This window comes from Leptosomus discolor, chromosome 7 (assembly GCF_034619465.1).
Source record: "Leptosomus discolor isolate bLepDis1 chromosome 7, bLepDis1.hap2, whole genome shotgun sequence".
NCBI lineage: Eukaryota > Metazoa > Chordata > Aves > Leptosomiformes > Leptosomidae > Leptosomus > Leptosomus discolor.
The window spans coordinates 37,240,122-37,265,687 of NC_141397.1; the positions used below are offsets into that span (position 1 = coordinate 37,240,122).

The 25,566-nt window shown below is 43.7% G+C and overlaps 1 protein-coding gene across 1 annotated transcript; it reads right to left on the reverse strand.

Moving 5' to 3' along the window:
* EHHADH (enoyl-CoA hydratase and 3-hydroxyacyl CoA dehydrogenase) lies at positions 1–24,783 on the reverse strand. Its single transcript, XM_086468240.1, has 7 exons — positions 24,710–24,783; positions 17,468–17,571; positions 16,598–16,770; positions 15,864–15,975; positions 15,441–15,545; positions 9,000–9,341; positions 1–1,271 (listed from the first exon to the last, which is right to left on the reverse strand). The coding sequence occupies exons 1-7, from the start codon at positions 24,781–24,783 to the stop codon at positions 1–3; spliced, it is 2,181 nt and encodes a 726-aa protein (XP_086324366.1).
* Positions 24,784–25,566: the final 783 nt, after the last annotated feature.

Genomic DNA, 25,566 nt, shown 5'->3' on the forward strand with positions numbered 1-25,566 from the left:
TCACAGCTTGTTGCTCTGCCAGCTGAGCTGGGACATCCACACTTTGAGGGGAGGGTTCCCCATAGCTACCAGCTTTCTCAGAAAGGCACTGGGCCGTAGCCCGGGAACATCAGGGTGGGCCTCAGAATATTTCTGCAGTTTAGCCAGAACGTGAGGGAGCCCAACGGTGGAAGCATAGAACATGGGGCCACCCCTGTACTTTGGCCACCCATAGCCATTGATATAAACAACATCCAGGTGTTCTGGGCCTGATGCTATTCCCTCAGCCAGTATGTCAAACCCTTCATTGATAAGGGAAAACAAACACCGCTCCAGGATTTCCTCCTGGTCTATAAAGCGGGTCTTGATGCGATGAGTGTCTCTGTACTGGGACAGAAAGTTGTGAAGCCATGGATCTGGCTTGGCTGTCCTGCCCCCAGCCTTCTCGTACTGATACCAGCCTTTTCCAGTTTTCTGTCCAAACCTGCCATTCTCACACAGAAGATCAGGCAGTGGGCTGTAGCGATGGCCATGCCTCTGGCGGGCAGGTGTTCCTGGAGGTAGTGAGGCCCCACTGAGGCCCTGGTCCTTTCGTGACCTCCAGCCCACATCCAGCCCAGCAAGATCAGACATTCGGAAAGGTCCTATCTTAAACCCAAAATCTTCAAGAACTTGATCTACTGCTTCTGGTCTGCTTCCTTCCTCTAAAAGGAAAACTGCCTGTTGTATGTACGGAAACATCATTCGATTCCCAACAAATCCAAAACAATTTCCTACCACCACTCCAACTTTTTTCAGCGCTTTGGCTAGCTGCATAGCAGTGGCAATGGTGGTGGGGGATGTATGATAGCCATAGATTATTTCTAATAGCCTCATCACATGAGCAGGGGAGAAGAAGTGCGTGCCAATGACCTGCTGTGGGTGGCTTGTGGCAGAAGCTATTTCATCAATGTTCAGGGCTGATGTGTTTGTACACAGAAAGGCCCCTGGCTTGCAGATTCTTGATAGCTTGTGGAATATTTTCTTCTTTAGTGCCATGTTCTCAAACACAGCCTCAATGACTAGATCTACATCACGCAACACATCAAAGTCCACAGTGAACTGAAGACATGCAGGGTTATGGAAATCCAGGGTTTGGGCACCCTGCTCCATTTTCATAGCCTCACGTTCCAAAAGGAGCATCACAGCTTTTCTTCCCATGTTCAGATTTTCCAGATCCTGCTCCAGGGCTACCACAGGTATGTTGGCCTTAACCAGAGAAGTCACAATGCCTCGGCCCATTGTTCCCAGCCCTAGGGATAAAAGTGAGACAGAAGCAGAGACCATGAATAGAAAAATGTTACAATTAATCACTTGACAGTAGCACTTCCTTTGTATCTCCAGGATAAAAAGTAGAAGCCTATGCAAAATGAGTGGTGCACAGACAGAAAAAAAAGAACTGAAGAGTGGGAAAAAGGAAGGTGAATTCTCTCTTTCAGTGAGCCTAAATGTTCGAAAAGCGGTAGCATAAAGGCAAGTTAATGTCCTCTCAAGCTTACAAAATACCAGTGGGACTCACTCCAGTGTGTGCAGACCATGCGATTCATGTCTTCTCCATGAAAAGTTTTATACCTATGGAAACCAGTATCACTTAAGAGTTAGAACCTGCAGACCAAAGACAGGAGATCTGAGTTTCAGGTTCAACCTTGTTACCAGCTTCTAGCAGGCAGTTTCACAAGGAAGCTTCACCCTGACAATATCAGTGCCTCTCTGTTCCGGTGAGATGGTCCTTTATGGGCACTCACAGAGTATTATGGGCACTCACAGAGTATTACTGTAGGCAAATACACCCCACTCTGAGATTCTGACACCAGCAAAGCTCAGACAATTGGTTTCTCTCTCCTCTTTCCAAGCTTCCTCTTTGCCTCCCTCCTCTTCTCCCTCTGCACTTCATTGCATAATCTTTGAAGCAAAGAAAATTCAGCTGCTATTTCTGTAAAGACTCTCAGACATGATTGGCTCTAAACTTTGTCTCTAACATCTTGTATGTCTCTCATTGCCAGGTCAAATGGGATAGAACTAGCACAGCATTCTTAATCCAGATTTCAACATCTTCTATCTCCTTTTTAATCACTCTGTAACATCAGTAGCCTTTTGCTTGCTGTTTGCACTTTATATCAGGCATCTCTGCCCACTGGGAACTCTCCAAGCCCTCCAACACAGGCCATTCCTAACTTTCAAAGATTCTCGAAGACACAGCCTTCCTTGTCCAACCACACAGTTAAAGCGCTTGCCCAGAGTTCCTGTAACTGAGCATCCATTCAAGCTGTATTTTTCTCCTCCAAGATCCATAAATGCGCTACTGCCAGCTCATACCCCTAGGAGTACCACTGTAGAGATTACTGGCTTGATCCCTTCCCTCCTTCTGAGCCCTTCCACCAGCTCTGCCCTCTATTACATTAAATGAAACTGCACGCTTACACTTCCCTGTGATACACAACCCACACTATTTATCCTGCTCTCCCATAATGGAGGCTTTTTGGACTAAGTTAATACAAACTAGTAAGAGAAGGCCAGCACAATTTTACCAGCTTTAAAAGTGCGAAGCATTTGACTGGGAGGATTATTAATATCCTAAAGCAAGCAACAACCAGACAAAGTACAGGTTTGTAATAATTCTGCAAAAATGATTTTTTTAATCCCAGGTTTACAAATGAAAGTCAGCTAAACAAATAAACAGAAACAAGGGGATTAAAAAATTTGTCTAAAGCAGCTTTGTAAAGAAGAGCTGAAATTATGTCATCATTTAAACAAGTTCCAGTATGGTCAAACAAGGTAGTATGTTTTTCCTGTAAGCTACACACCGTTGGTTTAGTTCTGTCCATCCTCAGCTTGTGTACACAGAAGGTATTTAAAACAGTACCTTCTTAACCACAAGAAGATAGTTTTTACAGACATCACTATCTGGCAGCCTGCATATAAACCATTATACACCCAAGCAGATGCTGAAGTTCCTTTCTAGGAAATTAGGTTTGCTACTTCCTAATCAAGTACTTCTAAAAACTAATTTGAAAATAAAACTAGAATAACATGAATTTCACTCATTTCAGTGTCCATGGTTTGCTGACTGAAAAAACCCAAACACAAATAGCTCCTCCCACTGTGCTCAGTGCTCCGAGCCTCGGATGTGGTAGCAGGTACAGTCACAATTTTTTCCTGGTTTTTGGTAAGCTACACAAACTGCTTTCTTCTTGGACAATGCAGGAGAGTAACTCACCACCTCATGCATACCCACCAAGCCCAGCCCCATCTTTAAGGCTCTCTTTAGACATCAAGCTAAACTGTTTGCAGTTCAACATGGCGCTCCCTCTTGAAGTCTCTTCTTTTCCAGGGTGGAGACCTGGGGTTTGTCCCTAGAATTTCCAAGCTCTACTAAAGAAACACTGCACACATCCCGGGCCTTACTAACTCCTGTTCCTCTCAGCTTCAGTCTCATGACTGAAATCTTAGCAGCTCTCTCGCAATATGAACATGCTGCTTCTTCCTAAATCAAAACCTATTCCATGAGCTGAGGTTCTCCGGCCTTCTTTTCGAGGGAAGGTCTGCAGTTGTGTTAGCTGATTCCCCTGTTTGCTTTCATCCACATGTAGTATGAGTACTCCCATCTAGGTTTTAGCCATCCCATAATAGATAGGCATACATGCTTGTAGTACTTCACTTTCTAGGCCATGGGAATAGGCTTATGGATAAGATATGAGCTTGCCAAGTTTGTTTCCGACCTAGAAAAGCTGTCTCTCAATTTACTATATAACTCTTCAGTGAAACTATGTTTAACGAAGCTGGCAGAGAGAGCAATGAAAGCCCCAGGGGTTTTGTTACATTAGAGCTTGCACAACGTGAGTCCCCTGGAAATATTGTTCAAAATTGGGCTACAAAAATAAGAAGAGATTGAGTGATCTAGCAGGGAAAGAAGCATTTCTGAGAACTCCCCTTTTCAATTTTATAAAGTCAAGCAATCTTGGGGAAGAATATGTTAGAGCAGAAAAAAATGGTACAGAATCATTGGGCCTTACATGTGCAGAAGGCTGTAGAAGAAAGAGAACGGGAAATGTCACATCCTCATATCAGATCACACAGACCAAAACACAGCTAGGAACTACTCCAGAATTTCTACTGTATGTTCTGTTTTCTTCCACGATAGTGCTCTCGCTTCCCCCAAACCATGAAAAAACCCTGTATTATCTTCCACACAGGGGACAGTTTATCAGAGCTGTGTTACCATCTTTCACGCCCAAGGCACATCTTTCAAAAGACAACTGAAATCTGCTTCAGGAGAAAGAACAGTGTCTAGCCATCTTGCTTCTAGTCTTTTGTTGTGAAATGTACCTTTGACATATAAATAAAACTACACTTGAACCTGTGTAATTTCAGGCCAAATATGGATATGACAAATCCATTTGCTGAGCAAGCTGAGTGAATAATGACTGTTAATTATTGATCTGTCACATGAGGTATTTAGAATATTAAAAATCATGCAAAATTAATTGAAGGACTTTAAAAACAAATTTCAAAACAAATGAACTCAAAATATGTACAAGGCAACTCCTGTACAGACATGCACACTAGAGAAATACAGATCAGTGGAAAATATTCTGAACTATAATGAACATTTCAACTTTAAAATGCCAGGCAATGGAAGTAATACTTTCTAGACTGGTAAAAATATGCAAAGACTGTTCCAGTTTTCCTGTTAAAAACAACAATGAGCAATTGATGGTGGCAGACTGCTGCAGACTGGAGCTGCCTCTTTCTCTGTTTCAGGGTATAAATTTCAAGCAGAAATAATGTGATACCCAAGGCAAGCAGGGAGCTATGGGAAGACTGCAGAAGGGACAGAGAAGAACTCTTTTTCTGGGTGATGAGGAACCAGAGAAAGTGGAAAGAGACGGGAGACAAGAGTTCAGAACAAGCAGAAGCAAATGAAACAGGTGACACTGCATGCAGGTGAAGACAGTCAGGGACAGGTAGGCCAAAAGCAGAAGGGAACCCACACAGCTGGGTATTACCCACTTCTCAGTCTTTCAGCAAGCAAACTGCAGACAAGGCAGCTGATGGGAAGCCAGCACTGCACAGGAGTGGTTGCCAGTTCCTCAGCAAAGCTATCTCTCAAGCATACCCACAGAAATGATAGATCATCCTTGATGTGGAATCTACATTAAGACACGGTCAGCAAGCGATGTGCCAGCTCCCTCCAACAAATTCCTGCTAATATGACAGACAGGGGAGCCACAAAGCAAGGCTCCTTTAGCATTCATGGCACTGCTTCCATACCCTAAAGGTCCTCTGTGCCTATGGAAAAGGTACTGAAGGAGGGGGGGGGGGTCAACATGATCTTCTCAGTCACTTCCCATAGTGCAGCGATAAAAGACAGAAGCAGCAGCATAACGCAACATGGGTTTAGTGTGTGAAACAGCATAGCACTGTGTATTGGCAAATGGGGTCTGCGTGATTTCTGACCATCCAAAACGGATGCGACATCTTGCTCTGACTACCCTGCTCTCTGCAGTGAAAACAGAGAGACCTTGGGTTACCTAGGTAGACTCAATACTTATATGGATGAGCAGCACTATTTTAAAAGGTGTCAGACCCTCAAAAATCATCCCTAAGATTTTGATTTCTGGTGCTGCAAGAATGTACTTAAGATCAAGAATGTGAAATTGTGAGATACTGTACAGCATGGTACTGGCTGGAGAAGGACTTTTTGTTATGGCAGCCTGAAAGAAAAATACAGTTGTGTTGGTATGTTCTACGCCTGCTTCTAACAGACTTGCAATTTCACTGATATCAAAAGGCAAAATAGGAGCAAAACCTTCCAGAGGAAGGAGAAAAAGCACAGTGGGGTGGCAGAAAGAGGTGATGGAAAGCAGTGACACTTAATATGGTGTGGGATTCAGAGTTAAAAGGATGTGATTAATAACCTCTGAAACAAGAGATGTCACTTATCAAGTGGAGTATAACATGAACAACTAGCATAAAAGCAAGCTACCATTGTGGGCTATGGGGGCTATATTAATAGAAGCACTGATTCAGAAAAGGCATTAGGAGTATTTTTACGCGTTGAGGCCCTGACTGCACTGATTAAAGACCCTGACTAATTACATCTGGACCCTCCACCCACACACACTGACTATGGGTTCTGGAGCCCCTTTTAAGCTCAGGCCTGGGCCTTCAGTCCCTTCCTAAGCTATGCTGGAAAAGTTCTGGTATCACTGTGACTGTGCCAGGCTGTCGATCCAGACCTCAGCCCGCAGTCTGGCTTCCTAACTTTACCTTGGACCTGCATCATCATGTGAACTTTGCTTGATCATCTGTACTTCTAGTAGATTCTGGCCATGATCTCTGGGTTTGCCCTGCTCAGGTACTGTAAATAATTGATACAGCAGTGGATTGTGCTGCCATCCAGAGGGAGAAATGGTTTGACAGGAACTTCATGAATTTCAGCAAGGGAAAGTGCAAAGTCCCGCATTTGGGGAGGAATAGTCATATGCACCAATATATGCTGGGGGCTGACTGGCTGGAAAGCAGCTCTGCAGAAAAGGATCTGGGGTTCCTAGTGGACACCAAGCTGACTATGAGCAGCAATATGACCTTGTGGCAAAGAAGGCTAATGGCATACAGGGCTGCTTTAGAAGAAGTCTTGTTGGCAGGTTGAGGGAGGCAATCCTTACCCTCTCTGTAGTACTGGTAAGACCATACCTGGAGTACTGTGTCCAGTTCTGGGCTCCCCAGTACAAGAGCAACATGGAGCTATTAGAGTGAGTTCAGTGAAACGCCAGTAAGATGATTAAGGGACTGGAGCGTGTCTCATGAGGAAAGGCTGAGTTGTGACTTCAGCCTAGAGAAGGCTTGGAGGGATCTCACCAATATATATAAAAACCCAAGGGAAAGGCGCAAAGAAGATGGAGCCAGACTCTTTTCAGTGGCCCCTGGTGACAGGACCAGAGGCAATAGGCACAAAATGAAATATATGAGGTTCTATCTAAACATATGAAAACACTTTTTTTTTACTGTGGGGGTGACTGAGCACTGGCACTGGTTGCCCAGAGAGGTTGTAGAGTCTTTGTCCTTGGAGATATTCAAAAGCTGTCTGGACACGGTCCTGTGTAACTGGCTCTAGGCGGCCCTGTTTGAGCAGGGGGTTGGACAAAATGACATTCAGAGGTCCCTTCCAGCCTCAAAGATTCTGTGGTTCAGTCCCCTGGGAGGTGTGACTGCTATTGGCTTCCCATCTCTGAGGCGCAGCTGCTCCCTGCCAGTAGATAATTAACAGGATGTGTTGAACATGGCTAATATGAAACACGTCTGTTGCCTTGAGCATACTAAGTAGGAGCAAGGAAGAAACATCTTGGTACCTGGTCTTAATATACTTACTCCTGGAATACTGTTCCCGCTTTGGCTATGTGTGCTTTACAAAGTGTTGAAAAATCAGGGGAAGTTTAGAGTCACGAAAATGACCAGAGCGTGACAGATTGTGCTCTGCTGCAAAAGCATCAAAGCACTTTTAGTTTATTTATTCTGCAAAAAGGATGGGTTAACTCAAGCATTGTCTATGACCAGGTACAAAACCACTCAAACTTGGGGCCAGAGGTTGGGGCAATTTCAGATCAGAATTCAGAAACCTATCTGAAGATGAGATGCAAATACTTAATCCAATAGATGGTAGCTGTAGCCCAGCCAGTTCAGTCTGGAAATAAGATACAGATTATGTTTATACTAGAAACTTTCACCTAGAGATTGCATTTGTCCTTAGAATTCCCCCTAGCTTAGTTACAGTGCCAAAATAAGCACATCACATCTAAACAGCCCTTCTGGCTAAACTGTCATTGCAATTGGGACTTTGCATATGTATTATTCTGGTTACTAGATAAATTCTGTGATTTATCAGTCTGTAGCAAAGAATGCCCATTCTAGTCACCTGATCATTCCCACAAAACTTCAACACAAGCCCTTCCTGCCAAAGCCTGTGTTGCAGGACTGACCTGTCTGGGATTGCATGTGTCCAAAGTGCTGTGCTCTTAAGTCACATGACAAACTTGGCAATAATTCATGCCCCTTTACCTGAATGCTATAAAAGCTATGGATCCTCCTCACAAGGTTTGTGGGCCAATGTTTAAAAATAATTTTCATTAAAAATATGGCATGGCAGCTAATGAAGAGAAAGGAACTTCCAAAACCAAGTGTTTCTATGGTCTGAAATGAGCTTTCAGATTGCAGAGTACAAGAGGCCTGAGGAGTACCCAGGAAAGAGCAGTGCTGATCTGGTGAGCTTTCTCTGAAACAGAATGGATGCTTTCCAAGTGCTCCGTTACTTGTCTAACCATTTTTGAATGCTACTATCAACACGCAGAGCTGAAAGATACTTTTTTTTCTAAATCTCAGCAGTGCATCAAAGGTTTTATTTAAATTGCTCTTATAAAAAATTAACGAAGGCATTATCTTGCTGGGCTACAAAATGGCAGGAGAGGATCCCAATGAGATGAAATCTTCTTAAAATACAGCTGTCAAAACATTTTTGTATTAATATATCCCTGAGTGACTCTGTGCACACGCACTTGCAGTACAGAACTAGACCAGGAGGAGGAGAATTTCATGCAAACCTGCTTATAACAAGGAACAAAGCCAGGACTCAACATAGCAGTATTTAAAAGGGAACAGACTATTTATGGTCCACAGATGAAGCTGTCTCTGAAGAGAAAGGAAGTTGTTCTTCCACAGAAAGAGGTGGCATCAGGTAACAATCTAGTGGGATGTGACTTGCCATCTGAATTTCTGAGCTTACCAATGCAGCGATAACGTCCCTCTTTGCATGTTACCTATGGGTGTGGAGTATCTTTGCTTGTGATGGGTACCAGTGACTTTGGCAAGTGACTGCACTTCAGCCTTCTGCCATGAATAGAGCCCGATTATACTCATGCCACTCCCCTTCAGCCCTGCTGTTAGCTGCACAGTCAGCAACCACAACAGCTTTTCCATTCCCTTACCTATCACAGCTGCTTTGTGGACAGGCTGAGGGGAAGCACTTTTCCATGAAGCTCCACTGGGTGTTGTCCACTTCTGCACCGCTCTCTCTGCAAAGAACGCATACTGCAGTGCTTGGGCCTGGCCTGAAGTCAGCAGGATTTTAAACAGCTCTTGCTCCTTCCGGACCCCATCTGCAAAGGGCTGCTCTGTGGCAGCTTTGACTGCCTGGAAGCACAGCACTGGAGCCAGGCACCCATGGGCTTGTTTCTTCACCTTCACAACAGCCTCACTGAGAAATGCTTCTATGTTGGGCAATTTTGGAAATGGCTTCAGGCTGAGCCTTCGGGGTCCCAATGGCTGGCCTGGGGGTAGAAAAATGGAGTTACAGAACAAAGCATCCACATCTGGAAGACTACAGATTTTCACTCCTTTCTACATAGACTGGGAATGCAGTCTACCTCTTTTCCTCCTAAGCTCACCACATCAGGCTTGCATGGCACAATGATCTGGGTCTAGAACTTCTGTCTGACATTTCTCTTTAGCTTTCTCTTTGCTCTGACAATTACAATTTTTCAAGTCCTTCTCAGATTTCAAAAAAAGAAAGATTTCAATTTCAAGGAAGTAATTTTCTTCTTTTCTCAGCTACATGGAGTGCCTGGACTTCTCCAGTTCTCTTACTCCACAGTCCCAGCTCTTTCTATAAGCTTCAGCACTAAAGTTTTCCTCCAGTAATGTTCAGTATTACTGCCAAATTGACTTTCCTAGCCAGATGCATTCCAGTCAGGGTCCTGACCCAGGCATTTATAAGAGAGACTCGGAAATACACCCTGACCTCAATTCTTCCCTGACAGCAGGAGTCCCTCTATTCACTTTTGGACTAACCAAGAGGTTGGCCCACGCAGCATGGGTTGGGGAGTAAATGAATAACAAGGGAGAGTTCATGCTTCTGTTGTCAGCAAGGAGTGAATCAAGCAGCCACACAAATACATGAGGTTCATTACAGATAGAGGTTGCTATGGTGATACCTAGAAAGGATTTTAATTGAGAGAAGTTAGTTACACTTCAGATGCCAAAATCATCTCCACCCTTTTCAGAAGTACAAACCTTGGTGCCTGCTAGGAGATCTCTGATCTGTCTGTTCTCAGGCTGTTCCTGTGCTCTTAGTGGCAGTTTGCCTCAGTAAAGACCATGGAGGAACTAGATCAGAAATTTGTGGTGTACACCCTTAATATTACAACATTTTCACAAAGACCTTTTTGTCATCATAGCCACATCGAGATTGTGAACTATGTAGCAATGTTACTGCAGACTGCTGTTCCCAGAAGCACCCAGGACTGCCATTAAAGCAGGATGGTGGGTGGGCCCCCCTCTAATGAGAACCTTAGCAGAGAAGCTCTCTGGTATAGTCTCATTGCCCTAGCTTCTCTTACATGAGCTCTCCCAGAGAAGCACACTTCCTTCAGAGGTGGCATATTGCATCCAGCTCCCCTTTTCCTTCCTGTTGTCTGAGTTAGGAAAGTGCCAATGCAGAAGACCCTGGAGCAGGAAATCATACATAGGATGCTGAAGAACAGGAATAATGGCAGCACTGCAATCATGGTTGCCCAGAGAACATGTCCTGACTCTATCTCTTCCTCCAAGACCGAGCAATTTTAAGAGAAACAGAAATATGAGTTTCCGGGATGAGTTAAGTTACTGATTTCCTGAAATAATGGTCTTCAGAGCTCAGGCTTTTTAGTTAAGCCTTTTAGAGAACACAAAAAGGTGAACACTTGCTGCGTAAGTGGCTTCCCTTGTAATCAGTGTTCATAACAATAATGTTTACACATTGACGGTGAATATAGTTTGTATCTGCCAGTATTGCAGGATTTAGTCAGGATAATGTTTGTTTATTTCAGAATCCTTTGTTTCTCCCCTAACCGTAAGTTTTTAACCCAGAAATGGTCTTTATCCACAGTCCTTTATTTAAATAGTGGGTTTCATTTCATCCCAAGAGGAAACCTCAGGTTTGTCCCAGAAAGCAGATCTGATGGCTGGAAGGCCACCTAAGACTGGGCAGATCAAGGGACTTCACATGACATCTCTGATGTGGAAAGGACTGGCAAAAAAGGAATACTACTAGGAGCCTTTAAGCTTGGTCTTCAGAAAGCAAATAGTACTTGTAAGCACAAATACTGATGGAGGACATGAGACAGTTCCTCAGAGTAAAAAAAGAAGAGTTACTCTCCTCAGTAACTCTTATTTAGCTGTAAGCTAAATAGATTTTGGTAAGTATTTCTACAGCACCTCCATGCTGTCTTTGCTTCTGCATGCTAATAAGCATTAAGGGCATATTTATGAACAGGAGAAAATTATCTGAATCCAAATCTGGGAAGAAAAGATCAGTGTGGGACACCTGCGGCTTGATTTCTGAAGTCAAAGCAGCAGGAACATGAACAGTATCAGACATCAGTGCTGCAGGGAAAAGCGTTATCCATGTACAGAAGCTAATACAGATATCTGCTTTGTTTGACTAGGGTCTGTAGTCCAGGTGGCACAAAGGACAGATCAAGTCTATAAAACTTCAATCAGCGAAAGCAACACGTAAGCATGCAGTATCAAATATTGTGCTATTTAAAGCAAAAAAAAAAAATCATCCCACAGTTGTAAACCCGCAGGATATCACAGGACTCCACAAGCAAGAGGCAGAGCTAGCCTAACAGTCTTCCTGGTGCGGTGAACTGCTTGTGAATTTCTGAGAAACAGTGGTCTCAGGCCTACCAGAGACAAGTCCTGTTTATGTCAGACCTTTCACAAACCTGGTCACATCAAAGGGGCCCTTTGCTAGACCTTCTGCCTAAAGATGATGGCAGCCAGAATCATGAGCCCTGGAGAGGGAGATTAGAATGTTTTTATATTGTACATCTTCCGGGAGATGACACACTAAAGGCCCTCGCAACTGTAACGGAAAGCCTTTCTCCAACAGTCTCCATTTAAAGCACGCAATTACCTAACATCAGTATTTGTTACTGGGGTTTTATGAGACTCAGAAGAAACATGTGCTTCTTCCGAGCTTCTGCTTACAGTCAGAAACTCATAATCATCTTTCCATGTGGAGTTTAATACCTGTGGGGCCTGAACTAGTCTAAATTGAAGTGATTTTCCTTGGCACTCTGGTGCAAGCCATTGATACTTTTGTACTCTGAGAAGACGGTACAGGTCAATTGGCAGACGTGATCAGGAAGCAAGGGGTGATTATATATGAAGGGAGAGTTTCGAAGAGGTCTGCTGTGCAGAGCATTTTCTCAGCAGCCATTTTCTTCTCCAGCCAAGGAAGACTACAGCAGGCCAGCAAGAGCTGCAAGTTACTGCCTGCCACAAGCAATTACAGCAATTTTTTAATTTTGTGATGCCATCAGGTGGACAAATTATGTAAGGCAGCTTTGAATTAGTGCAGTGATTACAATCACATTTAATGAAAGAACATTCTCCTCATCTCCAAGGATTTAGCTCCTGTCTTTTCCTTATAAAAATGTCTTCAAGAGTGAAGATATTTTCTTTTGCCTGAAGAAGGTCAGGAACATATGCTCACTTCCTATCTGCAATATATAATTATTGTTTTTCAATGAAAAAATTTAACTTGGAATCAATGATTGTTTCTGGATCCCTACAACGACTTATTCAGGACTGTTTCAGAACTCCTTTTGAAAGTGTTCTTCATTAGGAGTAATCCATAAAACTGTATGGATGAAGATGGTTTCCCAACATACCTACCATGAAGGTAGCTCTGTCAACTGTGTATCGAAACAGTAATCAAGGACCCTTGCTTCACTAAGGCCAGTCATTTGAGACTGATCTCTTGCTATGAGATACTGCAGCTCTAGCACTGAGAAAGCTTTAGAAGAAAATAATTTCTGAACTGATTCTTTGAGACTTATCTTGCAGTACAGCCTTCCCAGGAATAGAAATTCCATCAGTGATAAGACTAGTTATTTAGCCAAACTGCTCTGTAAGAAGCCAGCAGTTGTGAGACTCACGTTTTGTTTTTTTTTTTTTAAATCTCATCAGAAACAAAAGAAAAAGCTGCATGCCATACAGAGACAGTGGACTTCTGTGACGGCATTTTTTTTGTGCAATTCTGTCTCTGGTTTTAAGATGATCTGAAAAAGGTTCACTGAAAACAGAACTTAATGTGGACAAAAACGAGACCAGCTGTGCAAGACTCTCATCTTTTCTGCAGCCCTGAGTTAGTGCTTGATGAAGAGAAATGAAAGTGCTCATTTGCCTTTGTATGGCAGGAGAATTATATTAACTTTAGGCAAAGGCCAATGCCAGGAACGACTCAAATGGAAAATATGGACTCTGGCTACACCATTCTTTCAAATTATCAGGTAACCTGAGGCTAAACAGTGCATCAAAACTTTTCATGGTCTTCTGCAAAGTCTAATGAGATATTTTCCAAGCAGGAATAAAGATTAGCTGACTTGCCAGTATTTTCACTGTTAAAGCACATATTGTAAATGCCAGTAAAGCTCTTGGAAAGAGTCAGAAAGCATTTTTAAAGTCCTATTGGAGTTGGTATATAGTGTGATGTGAAATAGCTTCAATGACATCACTCATTTTAACTGTGGTGATTCAAACCAGCAATAAACAGATAGAAAAGTCTACCACTAATAATGAGTAAGACTGGGACAGGTTACACGCTAACATCCAGCTGGAGTCCTTATATGCTTATACAGATCTCAAAAAATTGTCTTGGTAGTGACAATTTCCAATGAAGATGAAGCTACAGAAGAGGGTTTTGCCAGTAGTGGTAGCGGACATAAGTTCCAGAAAGCAAGTTACACCGAGGAATAGTGATTTCAATGATTTGTTTCTGAGGTTGTCCTCTAAGGCCCAGCTGACTTTCACAACTGTCAACCACAGCACAAGTTCTGTCACAGAAGAAACAAGTATACAAATATCTAAATTTCACCCAATTTCACATAGCACCTGTTGAAATCCAGAATGCTTGCTGGTTTTCCAGTTCTAGCAATGTTATCTGTTACTCATTTTATGATACACTGCTGCTGCCATCAATACTGGTAGAGATCTTATGCAGGGCATCATTCAGAAGCCCAGAGGGTACATCAAAGGGAACACTGTTTGTTGGGTTAATTTGCCTGGAAGAGTAGTAATATTTCATTGCTTTCCCAACAGATGGAGACACAGATTTCTCATTCAAAACAGACAAAATCAGTGAACCAAAGGATTTTTGTTTTTCTTAGAAGCAATAGTGAGGTACCTCACCCATCTCTTTCTAAAGAATTATATTTAAATAGTCTGCTTACATACAGAGAAAGAGAAAAGAGGACTGCTTATGTCAGCAATTCTGCACTAAAAATGAAGCCCAAAAATACTGTAGGATGAACACAGTGAGGAGGAAGGGCATCTCTTACAGAAAACCTAGCCAAAGAATACCCTTTCGTACCTATCTGGTAAATCTCAAGTTGTAGGGAAGTATACAAGATACCGATCTTTAAGAATAGCCAATACATTGAATTATCTTAAAAATATGGTGCACTATCATCTAGAACAAAGCTTAGGCTGTTTCAACTTCTTGCACAGGAGAACTGCTCCTACAGAGAAGAAAGGACCTTGTTTGTAGTGAAGAGAACTGCAGGAGCAAAAGCAGCCCGCCAACTTGGAAAAGCATTGCCTATAAAGGCCATGTGATCAAAGCAGAAAGGGTTTTTTGCTTTCTCACATGCATCTCATTGTGACAGTGCTCCAGATGAAATCCTGATGGAAGTCAATGGTCTGTTTCCAAAGGCACAAGGAAGTTAGTAGTGGGAAAATATCCTGTTTTCTCTCAAGGTGATGCTCTTCATGCTGCACCAGAAACGTTCTTCCTATGTTAACTTCAGTGAATTTGATTTTGTAATTTCTAAGGTGGGGGGAAAAAAATCTCTCCACATCTCTCCCATCTCCACAGGCCATTTTCTTACATAGAAGCTAAAGGATTAGGGATAGAGTCATTTGCAGACTCACAGATCATTAAATTGGGCTGAGGATGTGCCATCCCCTCCACTAGAGGGAGAAAGTTATTTTTGATCAGCCATTATCGATGGTACAACCAGAATACACGCAATACCAGCTGTGATCCAAAACTATATATGGAAAGAGCATATACTCCCCAAAATCAGTGGAGTGCAGCAGCCCAGAGAAGCATGTGAGTTTGGATACGTAACTAAGAGTCAGGAGGACTTGATATGTATCTGTTCTCTGAATCCTCACTTGAATTTCTGCAGCTTTCCAGCATCTGAATTTTTCACTTCAGACAACAGGAAAAAAATACTGCAATTAATTCTATCTTATATGGATGCCAAAACTCAATGAATGGAGCGTATAAACTAGAACAAACTGGTGGGCTTTGTTCTGATTCTCTCCAGCCCTGGCACATCACCAATTATTTCTTGGCATTGCTACAATTCTTTCCTTACCAATCACTTTGTTTGCCAAGAAAACTGCTGCCTCAGTTGTGTTTTCTTCCACAACTTCATCAACCAAGCCCAGCTTCAGTGCTTCAGTTGCTGAAATGTGTCTTCCTGTGATAAAAAGAGAAATAAGGTGACTACGGTGGGGCATGACGGAAAATTGCATTCTTTTCCATCTGAGCAAATGACTTGTGTAACAGGCTTCAAATATGAGACATGCTTATTAACAGGAACATAAGATGCATTACTAATTACATGCTGCAGAAGCATGTATGTCCCTTTCTTAGCCCATTGTTAGTGGAAGCATGCTGAATTTCATCCCAAGCAGCTATGTAAGTAAAAGAAATCCATGTTTCTTAGAGCAAGCTGGTGGTATGACTCAGTGCCATATTCTTACATACAGAGCAAGGCCAAGGCACAGGACTTTACCTGTAGTGATCATATCGAGAGCAGCTGGTACCCCAATCAGTCTGGGTAGTCGCTGAGTGCCTTCAGCACCTGGAAGTAAGCCAATGGTGACCTCTGGTAAACCCATCCGTGCCTAAAATGAAGTCAAATTCAACAATAAATCTGATTAGAAAGAGTCGTAATTACAAACTGAGCAGAATACAGGAAAGACAAGCAGACCTGATTCACACATCGCTCCTCTGGGAAGCCTTAAAACTTCTACATAGAAACTTCATGCTTGCTTTTTTGCCACATAAGAGATTAAAACAAAAGCCCACTCAACCACTTTAAGAACTTGTGTACAAACGCACAGGAAAAACATCACCTTTCTGTGGATGTATGTGTGCTAGCACAGCACTGGAGGAGAGCTGTGAGGCCAAAAGCGTCCCCCAGATTGACAGTGTAAACTAAAGCTTTCCAGCAATTACCAAATGCTGAAGGGCATTCTGTGACTTAACTATTACCTCCCTACTCTAATTCTTGGAAGTTTAGTGAAAGAAAATTGGTACTGAACTCTTCCCTAATCTTCCTTCAAATGGCTCTTGGTGCACTTGACATTTAGCTGGGTTATGGCAGAGAAGCCAGGGGCAGCACGAAGGGGGCGGGAGCGTCTTCTCTTAAAAATTTGTCTAGACTTTGTTGTCCCACCCTGTCCATGGCCATGTGTACGTGGCCCCTGATGCCTTTGCCAGCCTCTCTAGTTCGCAGTGTGTTACCTTCACATGTGCAATCCGATAGTGACAGCCAAGTGCCACTTCCAGGCCTCCTCCCAAGGCAATGCCTTCAATGGCAGCCACCACAGGCTTCTCACTCCTTTCTATGAGAGAGATGAGGGAGCCCAAGGCAACACCACGTCTATTTGGAGAAGAAAATCCTTGAATGTCAGCTCCTGAGTTAGCACAAAGAGATTAAGAGTAATTAGTGGGCAAGGCAGTGACTTGAACAATCCTTCCCTCTGTGCTATTGAACATAGCTGCTTACAGATGATCAAGTCCTCGCAGAGCACTTTGGGATCACCTTCAAGAAACCCTGCTTCCTTGAGCCCATTGAGAGAGCTCAGGGGAAGGCTAAGTACAGAAATACATAGTAACTCTAAAGATTATGCAGTTACTACAGAAATTTGCTTGGTGTAATACAAAGAAAGATGAGTCTGCAATAGTTAAGTGCAAGTTACTAACAAGTGATGTAGAGCTCCACAGAAATTCCCTAGCTTCCCAGGTTTCTACAATGGGAGAAGAACTGTTATTCACCACTGCCCCACCCCAGGTACGTTCCATACACTGGACAAGTTGATGGTCCAGAGATTTTATAGCAAGCAAGCTATGAGAGTAAGGAGGCACGAGCACATTAGGGAGATGAGCAGCTGTTCCTCATTTCAGCATGAACATACCAGCTTATCACTGGCCTGGACAGCCCACAGCCCAGCTTGTCATGTGCCCCATGGTCAATTGCGGCACAGCAGAATATTCATTCCAGCCAAATTAGGACTCTCATCAGCAGTGTTACCAGGCAGAGAATCTTCAGACATGGTGGGTGGAGAGTTATTTCTCTTTTTCTCGAGCTGCGTTTGATGAAAAATGTCTTACCTGCACTGAATTTCCCATTTTCGCCACAAATCATAACAGCTTTCACTGAAGGATCTGCATCTGCGCTCTTCAACCCATCCTCTAATGCCTGGAGAACTGCCAAACTGAAATAAATTAGAGATTCAGTGAGTAACAATCAACTACATTACCCTTCCAAGAGGTCTGTGTTATAAACATCAAGTGCCCCGGTGAAAATGAGCGGTATGTCAAAGCAGGTCTCTCCCCTAGCCTGTCTTCTGCCACAGCCTCTCTGGGTGAATCCTTTTGTTAGTCTCCCTCTTACTTCAAGGGCAAGCACCAAAATCCAATAAGCTTATGCCTGCTGACCTGTCATTGACTTCCTGGAGAGTCGTCTTCTGGCTATGACACTGCTGTTTCCAAAGCAAGCAGCACAGGGAAATGTTCTTTTGAAAATCTCTTTATGAATTAAACATTCAGATTTTGAAGAAAACAGTTTATCATAATTTAAAAGTAATTAATGCTAAACCACTGACAATTGAAGAACTTTTAAAAAGGGAAAGGAGGTCCAGGGATAAAAAGCTGTTTTTCAAACACCTGACAGAGTTGGTGCTGTGCTGATAACGCTTTCACCTTATGAATGTCTGTAAAGGTCCAGACTTAAACTTGTATGGGATCCTGTCAAAATAAATTGGGCCTAAAACACTACATTGAATGTCTTCTTTTGTCTCTTCTGAATGTATTTCCACAGACACAAAAACGTACTCAGTTTGTGCATGTTTTTCAATATATTTAAGGGCATTCCATCTAAAAAGGCACCTTGTCATAAAGTAGATGAAAAATGTATCACTGTGCTCCTGTGTAATGCTTCTAAGTGTGTCCAGGGTGGGTGATCATGTATTTATATAAGGCAACAGCTTGCGGCATTGAAGTGGAAATCCACAGACTGAAAAGCAAAACCTGGGGCACCCAAGAAGTTTCCTGTAAGCCAGCTGTGCGAAGTCCTGCCAGCAAACCTCCGCATATTCCTCCTTCAAAATCAAAAATTAAGAGACACTATTAGCAAAGTCTGTTAATCAGGGCTGTTGGCTGAGGAGCGCTGGCTAGGGGCGTCTCCAGGATCAGCTGCTGCCTGGACAAGGCCATGCAAGGATCAGTGGGAGTCCTGAGACCTGACAACCAGAGACTGAGAGAAGTGTTATTTTTGAAGAGAGAACAGCCAGTTATGTACCAATTGTCTCATCCAGACATCAAAGACAACTCTGAAGTCTGATGTTAGTAATGGTTCTGAAAGCTGAAACTTCAAATGAGAATAATTTGGACATGACAAAGAAAAACTATTAGGTGACTCGGTAAAGGTCCTTCCAGTGCATATAGTCCCATGTAGTGGAGTATGAAAGCCTTTCCAATTTTAATAAATGATTTCATATACTGTGGGAAAAAATACATATTAAAATTTTGGTTTTAATCTCACTCCATTTGGAATATCAACTGCTGTGGCTGTTGCTACCTGAGGAGGACTCACAGGCTGCACCTAATGCTTGCTGCTTTTGCATCAGTGGAGAGCCAGGCCACAGAAATATCAAATTCACCTAGTGGCTGGAAGATTAAAGCGAAAACCATTATAAAATATCATTACACTTTACAAACCGTGGTGCAAAGAGGGGAAAAAAACATGTACCAGGATTCCAAACAAATGTTAAATCACTGGTTTGAAAATGCTGTATGGAAAATCGGCACAATTCTTTCAGGAACAGACAAGAAGCAATCAAAAAAGCATTTCTGTGTCTGTTGCAGGCACATGATGCAAAATGCCCATATAAATATAAAAGGTTTGTCTGCATTACATGGAAAGGCTTGGGATTTTATGTAGGAAGTGAGTTACAAGCCCTTAGCACTTACAACAACGTACTCCTACCAGAAGGAAAATTAGTCACCAAAGCTGCCACAAAATAACAGTTCAATCCCTACGCAGCCTGTATTAACCCAACAACTATTTCTTCTCCCTCCATATAACTTTTTCTCAGTGTGAATTTTTTTGTGGGACAATAAGGAAGAAACATCAGACTTTTTGCACTTTCTTGTTCTCTTAAGATGGAGCAATATGTTTGCCTCAGTATATGTTACAGTCCAACATGCAGGCTGCATTGCTTTGTAACTCATATATTATAACCAGTACTAAAAGATGTAATTTGCGATGAAAGCATGGTAATAAAATGTATGAGAGTAAAACTATAAAAATACTCAGGAGTATCACACCTTCAGACAGCTAGAGCGTTAAAGAAACAAAAAGTCACTGTAATTTGCATAAATATTTAATGACTGTGACAGTGTAATTCATTTAACAGTAACAATGCAAAAATTCACTCCATGCATTCCAATTGACGCTTAATCCCATGCTATGTAGTCAGCTCCACCATGTATACTATTTTGACTGCAATAAAAGTGATTCTGCCAAGATGATTCAGTGTTATGGGTTTCAGAAACACACTGCGGGTGCTGTAAGGAACATGTGCACACCAGGGTAAGAGAATATTCTCGTAGGTGACCACACCAGGTTATTTTTATTTTGCATCAAACTCATTGAAGTGATGATGTGCTGGATTTGTAAGAAGGTTTTATTATTTACCTTAATAATTTAGGATTTTAGCTAGGGTTTGTGAATGTGAACGTCTTTCATTAGAAAAAAAAAAAAAAGTAATTTAAAGGAATGCTGAAAATTCACTTAGTCACCCCTAAAGAAGCAAGACTCGAACCAAATGGTAGAAAATGCTGTTTATGGAAAACATGCAGGTCCGGTCCTTTCCCCTTGCGTTTCCCCCCAACAGCCACAGTCCCTGCATTGGGGATGCTGCTGTGTACGTCTACACACATTCTTTTTAGCATCCCTTACACACCTGCTGTCCATGAATTCACATAATCCCCTTCTGATTCTGCTGATCCATCTGCCTCCACAGGCTCCTGTGGCAGCAAGCTCTGTATTATCTGTTTCAAAACAATCTTCTACTAGTTTAATCAAATGCCTTTAGTTCAACTGTTGCAGGATTTGGTGAAGGGGTACACCTTTAATTTATTTACTTTCTTTATAATTTTGTAAACCTTGACCTTATTCTCCCACAGCCTTTTCCAAACTGATGACACTTAGCTTTTTCAGTCCACTTTCTTAATGCAGTGCACCTTCCCTTGGATTACTTTGGTTTTCCTTTTCTGGATCATCCCTATATCCTTCTGCAAATGCAAAATCCAGAACTCCACACAACAATTGAGATGTTTTATACTGCAGAAAAGGGATGCCCCATTCTCAACATACATCCTGATGGTACCCAATATTTCGTGGGCTTTTTGGGCTGCCTCAGCACATTGAGCTGATGATTCCACAGAATCATCCAAGGTAAGGATCCCTTCCCTGAGCTGTAACTGCCAGTGTTGAGCTCAGCATCCAGTAAGCTTGTCCTGGATTACATTTTTTATTTACAGAACTTCTTGCTATTGTTTTTTAGCATCTCTTGATCCACTCTTTATATTTTTTTTTGGTCTTAATTTCCAGTTTACATCTCTTCTGTCACAGGCTTCTTGTTCTCATCATTTGAATAAGCTTTCCACTTAAAAAAAATCAAAGTTTTCCCTTAGTCTTCTTAGCTTTCTCACAAGCCATGCAGGGCTTTTACTGGATCACTTGCTGGCTGAACAGTTTACCTAGGCTCCCAATAAACTAAAAATCCCAAATCCAAACAACAACAATCCAGCCTCCACCCTTGTTGCAGTCTTCTTGTCTTTTGGATAGCTTCTTGCAGGATTTTTTTGAACTAACTGCTGGGTATTTACATAATTCCCTTCTTGAAACTGAGTACTCTGTGAGCTGGATTTACCTGGTCTGCTCTCTCTTGCCTCAGTGTCAGATCCAGCTGTGTAGCAGTTGTTGCCACACAGCAGCTCATACAGCTTGAATGGCGTCACACACATAAATTAAGGCCAAACCCAGAATGGCATCCTTTCTGTGGACCTTTAGAACAGTTGGTTTAGGAAGCAGACGCTTATTGCATCCCAGAATTTTCTCTCTGCAATCTCATCCTGATGAGGTGCTGATCCAGTCCAACACAGGTAATCACATTCTCCCATCATTGCTACCCATCCGAAGTTGCAGCTTCTCTAATCTCCTTTACATTTTCTGACCATTATGCTAATCAGGGGTCAGAAGGACAATCCTGGCAGCCAGGGACAGCCTTTTCCAATCATCCCTGTTACGCTGCTATGCTTTATGTAATCCCACAAGTACACTCCCCTACCCCATGTCCTACCCTGTCATCCCTGGAGTTTTTTTGCACTTGTCAGCTCAAATGTTGACATTCTCTTCCACATCCTTCTTAATTTTCAGTACCTCTGCTAATAAGGCTGGTCCTCTCTCTAGCAAATCTTATCTGCCGTTCCCCAAAACTTTCCAGTTTTTTGCGTATCGAAATCCCTTCTCTCTGTGCCATGGTCTCACAAATGCAGATCTCTGAACACTAAACTTCCGTAAACCAGGAAAAAAAAAACCCAAACGAATTAAATTTGGCGCATGCCACATCTGCTGGTGGAGAGAAAGATTAGCTTGAAGGGGAGTCTGTGTGTGGGAGCCAAATTTGCCGCCAGACTCACAAGTCAGTATACATTCCTCAGGAAAGTGCTGGCTGCCCGGGAAGTACTTGCACAGCAGCACATGGTGTCAGACAGGAGAAAACAAATTCCTACCCATCAGTGGCTTTTAAAGTGCGAATGGCTGGGAGCTGGGATAATGGCACTGAGTGCCACATATAATGGGGAGAGAGGGGTAAGGCTGGAGCAGAGCAGGAAAAAAACCCACCAGCCTTTTAAAAAGCATCTGTGCCTGCTGTGAAATTAAATTTTCAGGATCACAGAAGATGGCTCCTGTCTGTAACTTTCACTGCCTGCTATCACCTATGTAGTCAAACATTTCCAACAGCAATCACAAAACTGGTCCCTTATGGTCCAGTACATAAAATATGCAGAAGCAGAAGGAACACAGAAGGATCAGAGTGTGCTCTATCTTTCCTAGCTTTAGCCAAGTCTCAGCTAAAAACCACCCGACAGCAAGTATGACTATGGATAGAAGGTTCCCATCCTTCCCCACGTACCCCTACTCTGTTCCTTGTGCCAGCAGTGCTCCTCATACAATTGCACAAGGAGCTGACACAGAGAGCTAGGCCGGATAAAAAACCAATTGGCCTGTGTTTAGTCACATTTGCACCCCGCGCTGGCTCGCTGACAGTCACAGAGGCACCAATGCTAGCAGAGCAGAAGCTATGAGGAACCATGGCCAGGATCACAGCAGTCCCATCTTAGGTTGTGCTACAGTGCTGCGGAGCTCATCACAAGGGAATGAGCCTACGTGGGTGAAGCAAGGATTCTGGCCTCTCAGTGTCCTTCGTGCTGTGGGGCCGTCAGTGGATAAAGAGTGTGGGCAGCACAATACAGCTATGGGGGTGTGAAGATACAGCACTCGATGGAAACTGCCTTTTTAATGGATCTAAAGTGTTCTGCCAGGGCCTTCCTTCTCCCTCCCGGGGCTGGGTAACAGGACCAGGACCACACCATCTGTCACCGTTGGCTGACAGCGTCAGAACTGCACCCTGTGAGAGCACTGAGCGGGGAAGAGTAAAGGGCAGTAGTGGCAGGGGTCAGTCCTGAAGAGGCTGTTGTGCAGGGGCGTGCAGTTGCTGGTCAAAGGCAGCTTTGGGTTTTCTCAAGGACTTCTCAAAAGAGGCAGAGTTAAGGTTCCCTAAGCACGTATCTTTAGCTCCATATTTTGTACTTTTTGAGGTAAGGCTGGAAAGTTTACTGTGTGGGCACAGCCTGGAATTTTTCTTAAGCTGGTCTTGGGCATAGGAGGTCAAGGGAAGTCTTGCACCCTGCAGTTCTGGGAGTTCTACAGGTCTAGTTCATCTAATCTCTTAAAGTCACTTAAAGTTTATTTTCTCATTATAATTATCTGGGCATGTGAAAATGATCTTGCTCCACTTTTAAACATGTTGCAACAAAAGTGAGCATTGCCAGTTACTGCAGAGCAATGTAGCTTGCTACAGAAGAGCAGAAGGTTGCATTCTGTATTCATGCTCTTACTTGTCTCTTTCAGCTTCTTTTTAACAAACTTTCCGGTTTACAAGTTGAGCATAACTGCAGTGGATTTTTTTGGCTCATGAATATACACTAAATATACACTATGGTCACTGTTACAGAACAGCTCTTCAACTACAGCTGTTTAAAAAGGGTCTATGTGATACTCAGAACTAACAGAACTAAAATACACACCTTACAACAAATTATGTAAAGCCAAAAAGCAGCTACATCCTTTTCAAAACATATGAAAAACTAAAATTTCAGAGGCTCCTACAGATTGGTGTTTGACTTTTGTTTTTCACCGGCTCATGTTCGAGATCACCTGGGGCCTTTCTTGACCAAGATCAGTATTTAGAGGTCAATTCCTTAGTCATTTTTAAAAGGCAAATGAACTGCTTTCACTTCTGCCAGCCTGGGCTGTGGTTTAATCCTGATGCCAGCTTGAACCATGTCTGCTCTCGACAAAGCCCTTTGCCCTAACTCCTGTGCTCACTGGGCTAGCGTGGGCACTGGCCGAGAAAGTACCACAGAGCATGGGGCAGGCAACTAAACCAGCAGCAAATCTGGGAAGAAAAGCTGATTTTCACCTATGAGCTCTGAAGGAACTCTAGGGTGAAATGCCTCAACTGCTAACGCTGCTGTGCAATTTCTTGCTGGAAGCATCATCTTGATGTTTAAAGAGCGGAAGGTGACGAGAAATATGCAAAGTTTTTAAACAGCTTCCAGGGGAGATGACACGAAGTACACATTGATGTGTCTGACACCTCTCCTGCGAAAAAAAAACCCACTAGAAATTACAATAAAGAGCAGAAGTCACCGAAAAAACCAGCCTGTTTTTGCAAAGGCTGGTGCGGGGCCCCGAGCAGCTCGGAGAGGTCCCTGCTCTTACCGGGCAGCCTGCCCTGGGACCAGGAGGAGCCTCACACGGGCAAGGAGGGGGGGGGAATGAGGCAAAAATGAAGGAATTCGGGCAATCCCCCACGCCGCTCACCAAGGGAGGGCCAGTGGCAAGGCCGGAGCCTGCTGCCGCTACAGCCCCCACCGTCCCCCACGGCGTTCCCCTGAGGGGGAGGCGGGGCCGGGCAGGGGCGGCCGCCACAGGAAATGGCGGGCGGCCGCCCGGGGACCCCTGCCGCGCGGGGGGGAACCGGCCGCGCCCGCCGTTACCTCAGCGTGTTGACCGGCGGGTTGCGGAGCCGGATGACGGCCACGGCGGCGGCTCCCCTCGCGTCCTGCGCCATGCCCAGCGCCCGCCGCTCTCCCCGCTCCCCGGGCACCAGGCCCGGGCCGGCCCCGCCGGGGCGGGACCGCCACACCACGGGTGCTGGCCCCGGCCCCGCGGCCTGGACTGCACCGGCCTGCGGGGACGCGGTGGCTCTGGCTGGGGTTTAGCGTGCGCTTCCCGTCGAGTTCTGTCCCCTCGATCTCCTGGGGCGTTGTTTTAGCCCTGGCCTCTCAGGTCAGCGCAGTGACAGCAACGGTAACCCCTGCTTGGAAAGGACGGCGAACACTGTCATGGCTTGGTTCGCAACATGCACTTGGCGTTTCAATGGAAAACATCTGTTACAAGGGCTGCTCTGCTTGAAACTCCACAAGAGGCTAAGGCCTGCGTGATTTTTTTAATTAATACAGCGAAGCTAATGAAGTGAGGATGTGGTAAGCTCTGCCATGTTGTGAAAGCCCACTTAGAAATATGGCAGTTTGTAAACGAAGCTAAAAGGTAGTAAAAAAAAAAAAAGTAAAGTTTCTAGTATTACAAAATGTATCCTTTGCACTAAAATGTAAGTCAAATAAAAGAAAAGGTTCTTCAGAGGGAAAATTCTTGTATATTGAAGAACTGATAAATTTTTACATGGATCTGCTGGTGTCTGGTTGTCCTGCCCTGCGACCAACTGTCGTGCAGCTATTCAAGAAGCAACCCAGAGAACATGATGCGGATGCTTCAGGAGCATCAGCTCACAGTGCCAGGTAAGGGACATGTTGGAGCTGACCCCCAGACGAGGGTGGATCTCCACTAACTTCTG